Source organism: Zingiber officinale, chromosome 3A (assembly GCF_018446385.1).
Source record: "Zingiber officinale cultivar Zhangliang chromosome 3A, Zo_v1.1, whole genome shotgun sequence".
Classification (NCBI taxonomy): domain Eukaryota; kingdom Viridiplantae; phylum Streptophyta; class Magnoliopsida; order Zingiberales; family Zingiberaceae; genus Zingiber; species Zingiber officinale.
In genome coordinates this window covers 111,604,872-111,618,900 of record NC_055990.1, presented here as the reverse complement: position 1 = coordinate 111,618,900, position 14,029 = coordinate 111,604,872, and the positions used below count along the sequence as shown (strand labels likewise).

Sequence of the window (14,029 nt, the reverse complement as noted above, 5' to 3'; positions counted from 1 at the left end):
GTGTAATTTTATAGTCAAGATAAACTAATACCAAATTACACTACAACCATTCTAATGGTTTGTCCCTATTCATCTTGGTTGTGAGCTACTATTTATAATTTATAAGGAACTGATAACATGATCTTCTGTGTGACACCACACACCATGTTATTTACAATATATATTAAATGGACAACCACATCGATATATAAAATGCAGACATTTGACCAAAGTGATTCTCATTTTAAAATATTTCAAAACAGATGTTCATACAAAAGCTAAGCTTATAGTATACATCCTAATAGAGGGGGCATCTCAGAAGACAGAGAACCTTAGAAGGTTGCAACTTAAGATGTGGAACCTAAGAAGGTGGAGAGATGTCCATTGCTAGAATAAGGAAGAGTGGTGGTGTAAGACTAAGAACTTTCTTGATTGACTCAGGTGATCATGTAAGTGAATAGAAAGGAGAAGACTTAAAGAAGTTCATATTGGTAAAGATAAAGAACGACGAGACTTAAAGAATATCACATTGGTAAGCATAAAGGCAAGGGGACTTGGGAGAGTAGTAATGAGATAATGATAACCTTTCCTGAAATGCAAATAACCAAGAAAGATGCACTTGAGTGGCCATCATAAGGAAAGACAACAAGGAAAAGATTTAACCATGAATAGTGGAGGATGACATACGATTACCAAAATAACATGCAGTGGGAATAACATCAATTCATCTAATAAAAGGGACATATGCATATAGAAGAGTAAGGTCCTAGCTGTTTCAACCAAGTGTTAGTTTTTGCATGGATCATAACATTTTGTCATAATATGTAAGGACATGAAGATTGATGGAGAATGCCATGGCAAGATAAGGACCGAAAGGAATGAAAGAAGTATTCCTTGACATTATCACTACAAAGGATCTTGTAAAGATGCCAAATTGATTTTTGATTTCAGCATAAAAAGAAGAAAAGATAAAAACAGTTTAGAACTATTGTTCATTAGCAAATTCTGTATCATTTAATTGCCAACAAAAGTTACAAAGTAATTAAAGCCAAAAGTAAAGCTAACAAGCTCGTGGCCTTAGACATTTGAATAAACCAATAAAAAATTATAAGCACATAAGGACACTTCTAGCAAAAGGGATTTTACATGTGTTGCTCAACTGATGGGATTCACACCTAAGAGACCGAAAAGTTACCTTTAAGTACATAAGGGAAAGATGACTATGCAATTGGAGATAAGAAGGTTTAGTATAAAAAGATTGGTAGTGAAGGCACATCTAACCCAATTCCACAAGACTCATGTGTGGCACTAATCATTTTACATGCCTTGAATCTTGGATAGAAACAAAAATAGCATTAAATATAACAAAATAATTGAAAAATCTAGTAAGTTGACCAATAACAGTAGGCCATAATTTAAAATCTCGTGTCATTTCGCTGATACGATCGAAACATTTCGTTTTGCCTGTGAACTGACATCGACACAGGCATGCCTCCGGTGTCAGCGACGCGTTCGGACGTTTCACGCTGGCTAGCAGCTTCATGCTGGTCGGGGGCCGAAGGTTTTAACTTAGGTTTTATTAAATAACTTATGTTAATAATTTTAATCAATTCTTAACTATTATTGAGATAATTTAAATAGGTTTAATTAAAGCCTAATAAAATTATCCCATTATATATATATATATAGGAGTTGATATGGTGTGCCCCCTGCATCAGCGTCGCCTTCCGCAACCCCCAAGGTCGGGGCACCCGGAAGTGATCCGGGCATCCTATATATATATATATATATATAGGATTTTGTTACCCTACTCATCTTATGGTGCTCGTACCACGTATAATTTTATTTTATTTTTTTTAAAGCTTAGGATTTAGGATTTAAGTTATAGTAGTTAAGGTAAAGAATACACATAAAAAAAATAAAAATTACACATTGTGCTCACAAGAGGTAAGTAGGGTAAAAACCCTATATGTATATAATATTTGATTTTATATTTTAAAATATATATATATATATATATTTTTTAGTTAATATATTTTATATTTAAAATGTATTGTACCGAAATTGTATTATTCCGATTCGTGACCCTAAAGCTCGACACATGTCGAGATTTTAAACCATGCAATATGCTTAATGGAAATTCAAGTATAAAAGATAGGAGATAAATGAAGTGAAAGCAATAGCATCGAGGAGGTTGAGGAAGAGTTTGGAATTTAAAAATGCAATCGACAAAATCGAATATATGCATAGCTAGGAGTTCCTTGTGCTCTGTTGTCGAGAGATTCATCTCAGTGAGGGCACCACATGAATTCGTTGATTCGTGCACGAATAACAGAAACAATCTTCTAAAACCTATTGATTTAAAAAGAAATATCAGGAAATAGGAAAAATAGCGGCATTGCCTAAAATACTATTAAACAAAAAATCTTCTCCTAAATATCAACTAAACAAACTCTTATATAGTTATATATACGAAAAACTCTAAGGCCAAATAAAGGCAATAAATCCCAATATACTAACTCAATCCCTAACTTGTAAAGAAAGGAAAGAAATTCTAAAAGAAAGGAAAAATTTTCCTAACAGACTCATAATCCTAAAATCAACTAAATGGATTCAAAATCTAGAAAATATAAAAAATAAAAATGACCAAAAATACCCTAAAGCCCAAGGTTCTAAAATTCGCTAGGCGCTAGTCGGGCGGCAGACCAGCGCCTAGCGCCTAGGCCGCCTAGGCCGGGACTAGGCGCTGCTAGGCGGATTCCTCGGTATCCCTTGTTTCATGTGGATTGTGGACAATGTCATATGCAAATCTAAATGTTTTCTTAAACAATTTCATAGCAATGAAGATCTAACTATGTATGCTGAAATAAATACATACTTTCCAATACCAAAAATTGAAAAACTATAAAAGAAATAATTAAACAATAGAACATGCAGTAAGTTAAACAGTAGAACATGCAGTAAGTCATCATAATCATATAGTAAACAGTAGAACATTGGAAAATAGTAGCAATAGTTCAATTCAAGATTACAATGCATTGTGAACTAGTAACCACTAAGCAAAATATAATTGTTAAATAACATAAATCATGTCTTAACAAAATTAGTTCAAAATTACACAACTAATGGACTCATATTTATTCTGCTTCTTCTTCTCCATAATTTTCAATAACTTGTTCTTCATCGGACACAAACTCAATATCATTATTGTGATCTTCGTCTTCTTCTTCGGATTCAAAATCATCTTCATGAAGTTCTCTCACTCTAGAGCTTCTTCGAGGTTGTAGATTTTCATCTGCTCCACTTGCTTCATCAAGCATTTGCCAAGTGAGCCCGGAACTAGTTCAACTTCATCATCTTCCCCACCATCCACAATCTAACCTTGTGCATTTGAAGCATCTTTTGCAAGAAGAACATCTACATTCCTTTCTTTTTCTCGTTTTTGTTTGTTCAACAATCTAGCATTAAATTGGACAAATACTAGATTTTTCAACCTGTTGGCATCCAACCTATTTCTTTTATTTGTATGAATCTAAAAAAAAATAGAGAAAGTAAATATTATAGTTAGTACTTGAATATAGAGTATAGACGTTAAAAATTATAACTAATTTAATTAAAGACTGAAAGTTTAAAACTTATTCCTTCAAATGTACTCCATTTTCTTTCACATCCAGATGAACTTGTAGTTAATGAAAGTATCCTCAATGTCACCCTTAGCAAGTTAGGTGTGTGAGCACCGTATGTACTCCACCATGCACATGGATCAAATGTATCATCATTTTTTTCACATGCTTTTACTGCCAATGTTTTTCCAAATAACCCAGTCTTATTTCTATATTTTGGAAATTCCTTGTTAATAATTGTATCTTGTAGATCTAACTCATTGGCATGCAAAGTTTCCATGCATTCAAAAATCCCCATCGCGACCTTCTCATAAAGAGCAATAGAACTATCTTTGTAGTAAAAATAAGGATTCAACAAAAATGCAGTGGTATGCAATGATGTATCAAGTCTATCCTTTATTTTTGACTAAATAATGACTATGATAGGCTGATAATTTGATTCCACGTTATTCAGAGCCACCTTGATATCTTCTTTAGCTTGAAGAAGCTCCCCATATAGAAACCCCATCGATGACTTTCTATCTCCATCTACCAATCGAAGAACTCTTACCAAAGGAGCAAATATTTTCAAACAAAGTGTCACACCATTCCAAAAACTCATGCTCATCACTGTAGAGTAAGCCAATTTTTCTTTGTTTGTTTTTGACCATTTACATTTCTCCCACATATCACTTGTAAACATGACCCTTAAACTAGCTTTTTTTTTCAATCAAACTTTGCAATGTGAGGAAATTTGATGCAAACCTGGTAACTCCTGGTCGGACTATGTCTCTCTTCTTCGTGAAACTTCTCATCAATGATAAAGTCTTATAGTGAGCATAGATGAAAATGGTAAAAGCCTCGGATTGTTCAATCACCTTTTTATATCATGGAAGTTTGCCAATACTTTCAAGCATGAGATTAATAGTGTGAGTTGCACATGAACTTCAAAAGATCCCGGGTCGTTTTTCTCTCATCAATTTAGCTGCAGCCATATTGTTGGTGGCATTGTTTGTTACAATCTGAATAATATTCTGAGCTCCTACTTGTTCAACACACTTGTCAACATACTCAAAAATAAGTTCAGCTGTATGCGCCTCCTCTGAAGACTCCTTAGACTCTAAAAATGTAGTACCCTCCTTGCAATTAACACACAAATTTAAGATGCTTCTTCTTTTTCTATCACTCCATGCATCTGTCATGATTGAGCACCCATTCTTTACCCATTCTTCTTCATGTTTCTTCAACAATTGTTTTGTTCTTTCAACTTCGGCTTTCAATAGTGGCTCCCTAAGTTGATATTGAGTTGGAGGCTTGAATCCTGGTCTAAATTGACCCAGTGCCTCTATTAATTGTTTGAAACTATCATTATCAACAACATTGAATGAGATTCTATTTTCATAAACCTATCTCCCAACATATTGTTGAACATGTTGAGTTCTCTCTTTGAAAAGTGCCTCATTTATATTTTTTTGGCGAAGCACTTTACTTCCACTGGAGCTTGCATTTTCTGGAGCAATTGCCGATGCATATCTATCCATGGGGCCAAGTGGAAGAGGTTTCTTAATTCCATCCATCCCTTCAATTTCAAGACCTTCTTCTTCATCTAGAGAAATAGCCACCTTTGCTCTACAACTTTGTTCTTTCATTATTTTGTTCTTCTTTCTGTTCCTCCCTTCTAAAATAGCTTGTTTGCACTTATTTTTATCTTCTTGAGATGCTTTTCGACAACCAGATACATTTCCAGGTATATTTCCAATGTGCTCCTTTATCCTATACACTCCTCTTGACATGGTTTTTCCACATAGATTGCATTTAATTTTGTCGAGATTTTTAGGATCAATCAATATCCCAAACTCCCATCCGATATCGTTTGACTTTCTTCTAAGCATTCCAGATTCGGGTTGAGTGACAGATGCTGTCGAAGATGGATTGCTTGCCATTATGATAACAGATAACCTGAAAAAATTATATATAACAACTTAACAAGTTAACAACATAACATGATAATAAAATTTAATTATACATTTTTAGTTTTTTACTATACCAAACGATACAAAATAATGAAATATAACATTAACAAGTCTAAGAATATTTTTTATATATCATTATATCTTAATCTAAGTATCTAACTAATAAAATTTATTAGATAATAGATATTTGTTTAAAAAAATTAAATTTAAAATATATTTTTTATATTTTTAAATCTGTTTTATACTTTTATATATAAATTAATAATATTTATTGGAATTTTTAAAAATTTAATTTAATTTTCATATTTTTAAAACTGATTTATATAAATTAATAATATTTATTAGAAATTTTAAAATTTTAATATAATTTTAATATTTATAAATCTGATTAATATAAATTAATAATATATAAAATTTATAAATACGATTTATATAAATTAATAATATATTAATATGTATTATGATTTTTTAATTTTTTTTTATATTTTTAAATCTGTTTTATACTTTTATATATAAATTAATAATATTTATTGGAATTTTTAAAAGTTTAATTTAATTTTCATATTTTTAAAACTGATTTATATAAATTAATAATATTTATTAGAATTTTAAAATTTTAATATTTATAAATCTGATTAATATAAATTAATAATATATAAAAATTATAAATACGATTTATATAAATTAATAATATGTATTATGATTTTTTAAATTTTATTTATTTTTATATTTTTAAATCTGATAAATGATAATTGAAAATATTTATAATGATTTTTATTTTTTTTAAATCTGTTATATAAATTAATATTTAATAATATTTATTAAAAAAATTAAATCTATTAGTATTATTATCGAATCCTATATTCCTATTAGGCTTTATGAACCGAACCCTAAACCCTACCCTATTATTGAAATTATCCCCGTTAGGAATTGTTTTAATTTATTAATTATTAAATAAAATAAATACAAAATATCGAAGAAAAAAACGCCGCGACGTTGCGACGCCACCGGCGCCTCGCGGGAGGCCTCCAGCGTCGCCGGAAGCGTCGCCGGACGAGTCCGGTGGTCTGACGAAGTCCAGCGTTGCTTCCAGCGGCGCCGGTAGCGTCGCGGAAAGCTTTTGGCGCATCGCGATGCTACCGGCGCTGCTGGAAGCAACGCCAGACTTCGCCGGACGCGTCCGGTGACGCTTCCGGTGGCGTTTGATGCCCTACGACTCGTCCGGTGTTGCCGGAGAGTTGCCGCGACGACGAAGAAACAAAAAAAAAATGAACAGAACAAGAAAACAATAAAAACTCACCGGAAGTTGCAGGCCGCGATGAGAGAAGACACAAGTCGGCGATGAAAGAAAGAAGACGAAGCGCCAGCCTCTCCGTAAATCTGATTTAGTGATTAAAAACGTACCTAAAATACCTAAGCCCGCCGAAGCCCGCCGAGGACCGCCTAGGCGGCCCAGCCGCCTAGGTCTTCCGCCTGGCTGGTTTCCGGCGCGGCCTGCCGCCGCACAACGCCTAGGTGGCGCCTAGGCAGCCGCCTAGGGCGAAATTTAAAACATTGCTAAAGCCCAAACATGCCCTAAATACCAAAAATATTTGAAAATTACAAAATTATCAAAAATAATAATAAAAATTTGTAGATCCTCCTGTACCAGTCGTCCTAGGTTAAAAAGAACTCTTCTTCGAGTTCAGAGTAGTGTCAGGTCGTAGCCCTAGTGGAAGATCATCTGGTATCGAATTGGTAAAGTCTACTAGCAGCCACTGGACTTTGAGAATCCTCGTCGATCTACCGACGAGCATGACATTGCAAACTCTGCCCTTGTCCTCAAATTTATCTTCTTCATCTTGGGTAGGATACCTCTGTTTGTAGGATTCTAGTGCTTGTGCATATTTTGTGGCTTCCAATATTGTATGCAGAGAGCAACTTCTTTCTAACTGGCAGAGAAAATAATGGAGATCTCCCTTCCAAAGGGTTGCTACTTTCATATGATAAATATTTAATTGTAGAACCAAGTCCTGGAGGATTATCATACTCGTCCAAGAAGTTGCAAAGATAAGCTTTGACAGGTTTGCTGAACTAGCTGGTGACATGCATCAACCATAGATTTGCTGATGAGATTGTTTGGCAAGACACACGGATGCATATGGGTTGATGTATCGTGAGAATTAGCTTTCCCCAAGGATTCAACATTTTTAACCTTAGCCTTATCATTGCCACTACTTTCGCTGCTCCTTTGGGAAAGAGTTGTCGGGATAGTAGTAGTAGCTGCAATTGCTGCCGATAAAATTATTAGTAGCTTAGTGGTGGCAGATAGAGACTTTATCTCCCCAATCTCCATAATTGAGACAAGTGGCACATCTTGAGATATGTTCAAATCAAAATCTCCAGGCGCTAAAGATCTAGTAGAAGGGTTTCCACTATTTGAAGCACTTAATTTACTAACAAGGCTGTCCCTTTCAAACAGAGGGATGTTCGTCTGTTTGTTTTGAGAGTTACTTGCTGAAGTTTCTTGGTTCTTTGGTTGCAGCTTAGGAAAAGCAACTTCTAGTTGTGTCTTCCTTCTGTGCCGATTGTGTTCGGTAAGCTGCCTTTTACAGTTACTCTTTGCCTCATCAACTCTTCCGCCAATGGTGCCTCCATGGGGGAATTCTCAGTGTTCGAAACTTGCGGCATATCACTGGCAACTTCTTTGATTTCATCATTGTCATAAATTAGATCACTAATTGTCTCAGTCTCGTCTTCATTGTAAATTGGATCACCGACTATTCGATCTTTTCGTCTATATCTTTTTCAAGAAATTTTTTATCCAAATTAAAATAAAAGATCTTCGATCTTTAAGATCTCACGCCACTAGACGCTCGGATAACTGTCTCTATAGATCTTCACGTATCTCGTCTTGGGTCCTTCGACCACGGTGTGAGGCTTCCTCAGCCAAAACTTGCCTACTACGATTATAACCATGAAGACCATCCATCGGATCTAGAGCTCAGATACCAATTGATGCTGAATGGGATAGACTATCCTGTGTGCTATTGAATCCATTGATTTGCGCATGAATATCGGAAATAATCTTCTAAAACCTGAAATAGGAAAAATAACGACATTGTTGAAAATACTATTAAACCAAAAATCTTCTCCTAAATATAACTAAATAGACTCTTATATAGACCAAAAACTCTAAGACCAAAGAAAGAAAATAGATCCCAATATACTTATTTCAATCCCTAACTTGTAAAGAGAAGAACAAAATTTTAAAAGAAAAGAAAATTTTTCCTAATAGACTCACAATCCTAAAATCTCTAAACGGATTAAAAATCCAAAAAATATAAAAAATAAAAATTATTAAAAATACCCTAAACTCCAAAAGATTTGAAAATTACAAAATTACCTAAAATAATAATAAAAATTTTTAGATCCTTCTGCATCACATTGGAAATGGAGGAAGTTGACACGAGGGATGGTAGGGCATGACAATATCAAGTTTGTGAGACCGCGCCACTTTTGAAAAAGACTTGAATTGGAAGGCCATGATCTTGAGAAGATGACAGAGAACGTGATGATTTGGATAAAGTGAGGTGGGCTTTGCGTACCTAACATTAAGAGAGAAAAGACGATTCAAATGATTGTTAGATTTCTGGTTGAGCAGTGTTTTGGGATAATGGGAACACGAGGTATGCATCATTGAGCTTTTCATATGATGCACATATAGGTGTCAATGTCTTGAATTGAGCTTGGGTGGTGACTCAACAATGGTAGGGGACTGAGGCGGATGAAGCAAAAATTGGTGTTGGTGTGTGAATAGGAGCACAAGGCGTAGGCCGTAGAGAGGACCGAGATTTAAGACTTTAACAATGTGTGAAAAGGAGCATTTTTCTTGCGGGTCCATTGGGGACGAAAAGGGAAATTGATTGTGGATGACATTGGTCAGACTATCCTCTGATTGGAAGCCACTCCGAAACCATGTGAAGGGGAAAATATTCCATATTAGATTACCCTAGGTGACCCCTCACTACCTTTATATGTTATTAACAAAGATGATATATTACAAATACACCCCCTAGCTTACATATTCACATGGATGACCCACAACAAATGTTTATTGCAATTTTGAGTGGAACTCTTTTTTGTTTTGTTTTGTGTAACATTAGATCATTAGCTGAACTTACCTAGTGGGATATGTTTTGGTTGTTGTTGTGTAACATTAGATCATGAACAATATCTATGCTGTTGCATGAAGGAAGGGTTAGAATGGATAGTAGGTATTGTAAATTAAGCATCAAGTTAAGAGCCTATGTATACAGTGTAACTATTACTTTTCTATTGATATTGATTGTAGTTACTAATTTACTCTCAATTTGTTCAATGTCTTTTTATTTTGGCAGTGCAACTTGTTGAACATAAGCTATTGCCCTGCAACTGAAAAAGTTATTTCTGTGGAGAAAAGCTTAGTAAGTCAAACAATTTTTTTTTCCTTTGTTGTGAGTTTTGAAAGGATTTGGGTTTGCTGAATTAAACATTGAGAGGTATTCTCATTGTTTTTCTCCAGGTGGTAGTGGCATATAACCCCCTGGGATGGTATCAAACTGACTTTGTCAGGATCCCTGTAAGTATTTTTATCTAACTACATTGATGATCTCATAAAATCCTTTTTCATTTATTATAGATCTACAAAATAGAGGCTAGTTGATAAAAGAGAATTAAATTGGTTTGTTGTCATAAACCTATCTTTATATTTGGTAGCATTCAAGGATGGGGTCTAGTGATCACTGACTTCTCATCATCTAGATAGGCTTTGCTTAGTGAAAGTATTTGTGCTAACTTTTGGTGATTATGGCAATCTCAGAGTATATAATTATCTGAAATGAATTAGAATGTCTGAGGCTTGTAAAAAGTGACTATGTTAAAGAGAGAACAATTATCTTTTATTCTAGTTTTTCTAGACAAAAAAAAAATTAAAGGGAATAACATTCACAAGCCCCTAAAGATTAGTTTTGGTACATGAGTTCTTTTCTTTAATTTCTGGGTTTTCCTTGATCATTAGGAAGCCACTATAGTAGTGATTTTAAGATTTTTAAGTAATTGCTCCCAGTAACTTAAAAGATTTGTCATTTGAGTTTCATTCTGTTCATGCTCTACCATGCTTTGCATGTTAGTGGCTGATGGTATGTTTTCTCTATCCCTAAATTTGACATGTAGGATCTTGAGGAAGCTTGAATCTGCATATATGGCTCAAGCTAAGGCTTTGAAATACACAAATAGTTAAGCCAAGCAGGGTCTTTTGTCGCTGGATTTTGTTTTTCACTCTTTCTTTCTTGGATGAATGTGTTCAATGATGACAATCAAGTCTTCATCCCAATAAGTGAACTCGGCTATATGGATCCTCCTACGTCATTGGGCTTAATCTCCTACTATATCAGTATCAATATTTAAATAAATTTTTATCTTCTTTATCCTTGCTAACTAAGCCTTCTTTGGTTTTTCTCTTCTTCAATTAATGTGCGTAATATGTTATGGTCCCACATTGTCTATTTGGGGCATTTATTGGTCGCCTAAATACATGTACCTACCATCTTAAATGCCTCTCAAAATTTTCCTTCAATCAACGCAATCCTGATTTTTTCTCTGATGTTCCTAGTTTTTATCTTGTCTATCCTCGTATGTCTGCATATCTACCTTAACATCCTTATCCTTGCCACTCTTATCTTCCACTCGTATGCTAAATTCATAATCCAACATTCACCTCTATATAACATAGTAGGTTTAGCTATCATTTCGTAAAACTTTTCTTTAAAGTTTAAAGGTATCTTACGATTATAAAAAACATCTAATGTCCTCCATTTCAATCATCCTGCTTGTATATGATGTAAAAAATCTCTAACAACCCCTTTATCCTTTTGCAAATACAAACCTAGATACTTAAATCTCTTAGTTCGTCATCTCCTATCTTAAGAATTTCCCTACTACTAAATTTTATTTCTATATATTTTATCTTTACTCAACTAAGCCTATAATTTTTTATTTCTCGTGTTATCCACTAAGATTTAAGCTTAACATTTACTTCTTCACGTATCCCATCGTCCAAAAAAATGTCATTTGTAAACATGTACCATGGTAACGTATTTTCAATATGTTCAGTAAGTTCATTCATGACTAACATAAACAGACATAGACTTGAAGTTGATCCTTAAGAAACGCTTCAGTCAATCCATCTAGATCCTTCACTCTTGTCATTACATCATCATACATATCATGTTAATACCTTCTTTTGAAGAATTCTTGGATGAATGTGCTATCATAAAAAATAATGCTAATTCAAGAGATTTCTGACATAGATTTAAATGTCCTTATTGGATGAGGGGTTAACATCTGTAACGCCCCTAGTTTTTTTATAATATATAAATTGCGGACACCACATACTCATACTTCCATAGTGGTTCTTGGTTCAAATAAAATTACATCACGACTTGAAGAAAATAAACATAGCTAAATACGGAATTAATCGGGAGGGTCTTTGGGTTGTATTGCCATTGTTTCGAGCTGATCCACTGGTCATCACCTCCTGCCTCGTCGGTTTCGTTGTCTGAAAAAAAGGATCAAAGTTTGTGAGTCGAGAGAGTCAGCACGTTCAAAACGATGTTATGCATTAATTAGCGACTATAATCTAGTGTACTAAGGGAAACCACATACAAGGTAACTTGGAATCTCCCTACTAGCATACTATGAACGTAAGCATAGACATGGACATAAGCATGAGAGCATAACCATAAGCATGGTAAATGACTTAGTCATAATGATAGACTTGATCATGAGCATGTACATAAGCATACTTGCATGGTATAAACATACACATAAAAATAAACTTACACATAAAAATAAACTTTATCATGAGCATATACATGGGCATACATGAGCATGGACGTAGCATATCATGAACTTAATATATTTATAGTATATCATGAACCTAATATATTCATAGCATATCATGGACTTAATGTATTCATAACATAACATGAGCTTGTACTTAGCGTATCATGAAATTAACATATTTGTAGCATGATATGAACTTATACATAGCATATCATGAACCTAACTTATTCATAGCCTAACATGGAAATCGATATTGGGCTCTCGGGGCCTTGTCCCGTAAACGGGATCTCTCTGGGGCCTTTTCCTTCACAGTATTCCCATTAAATCCTCATCATTTTGTCACAGTCGACTTACCCGATATCGGGCTCCCTCTAGGGCCTTTTCCCATAAACGGGCTCCCTTTGGGGTCTTTTCTCGTAAACGGGCTCCCTTTGGGGTCTTTTCCCTCACGGTATCTTCAGCTTTATCGTTATTGTTAGAATAATTATAGGGGTATTTCTGTTTTTTGGTGTATATCTTCTTTTCTATATAAAGGCCTAACTCGTGGTTCCCAACACACGAGAATTTAAGTTTTGCTTTGTACATGGTATCAGAGCCAAGTTAAAACCCTAATTTCTTTCCTCTACCCGTGCCGTCTTTCTGTCACGCCGTCTGTCTTTCTGTTCTCGCTTCCAGATCCCGCATCGCGGCTGCGCCCCCGACCAACTCCTCTAACACCGAGTTGAGTACTCGATCAAACTCCCTCTCCGCTGAACTCTGCATCGGCGCCGACAGAGACAACGCTGCTCCTTCTTCTGCAGAAGCCCCGGCGAACGGTCGAAGCCCCTCCGCCTCGGCCGATTCCTTCCGAGGAACAGCTGCTCCTTCTTTTGCAGAAGCCCCGGCGAACGGTCGAAGCCCCTCCGCCTCGGCAAACGGTCGAAGCCCCTCCGCCTCGGCCGATTCCTTCCGAGGAACAGCCGCCTCCTCTCTGAGCTCGCGCCTCCTCTTCCGCAAGTTCTCTGTAGCCATCCAGCGTGTAGGGGGCGACGGCTGCTTCCTCTGAGGCTCGCGACCAAGGATTGTGCACGAACCCCTGCGCCCAGGTCCTCCTTTCGTGACCCCCGTCTCGCGACCAAGGATTGCTTCTGCGTTCTGATCCCTCGCGGGAGAGGAGCACGAACCCAGGTCCTCCTTTCGTGCCTTCAGATCCACTCGTTAACCTACACCTCTGCCCCTGCTCTGTCACCAGCAGCCAACTAGCCCGCCGCCTGAAGAAGCAATCTCTTTCAGCAGAAGCAAGCTCAGTTTATCTATTCATGGCTACATCTGGCGCCCCAAAGCCAGATATTTCAATCTTTACCAACCATATTACTGCACCCCTTTCTTCCGAGCAGTTGGATGGTAAAAATTATATCTCCTGGGCATCTCACATTGAACTTTGGCTTGTTGGACAGGGGTATGAGACACATCTCACTCAAACTGAAGAAGATGTTCAAGACGCCGATCGTCCTCTGTGGAAGAAGGTTGACGCTCAGTTGTGTTGTATTATCCGAGCCACCATCCATCCATCTCTCAGGGATGTCTTCCGTACTCACAAAACCTGTAAAGCTGTTTGGACACAGGCTCAAC

General features: G+C 35.9%; 1 protein-coding gene across 1 annotated transcript in view; it reads left to right on the top strand.

Annotated features, from left to right (window-relative positions):
- LOC122052277 (alpha-mannosidase-like) overlaps positions 1 to 14,029 on the top strand; it is a 52,238-nt gene that overhangs the window by 17,733 nt on the left and 20,476 nt on the right. Inside the window, exons 13-14 of the mRNA XM_042613729.1 lie at positions 9,934 to 9,999; positions 10,098 to 10,154. Coding sequence (XP_042469663.1) covers positions 9,934 to 9,999; positions 10,098 to 10,154 — 123 coding nt within the window. The remainder of the gene's footprint in view (positions 1 to 9,933; positions 10,000 to 10,097; positions 10,155 to 14,029) is intronic.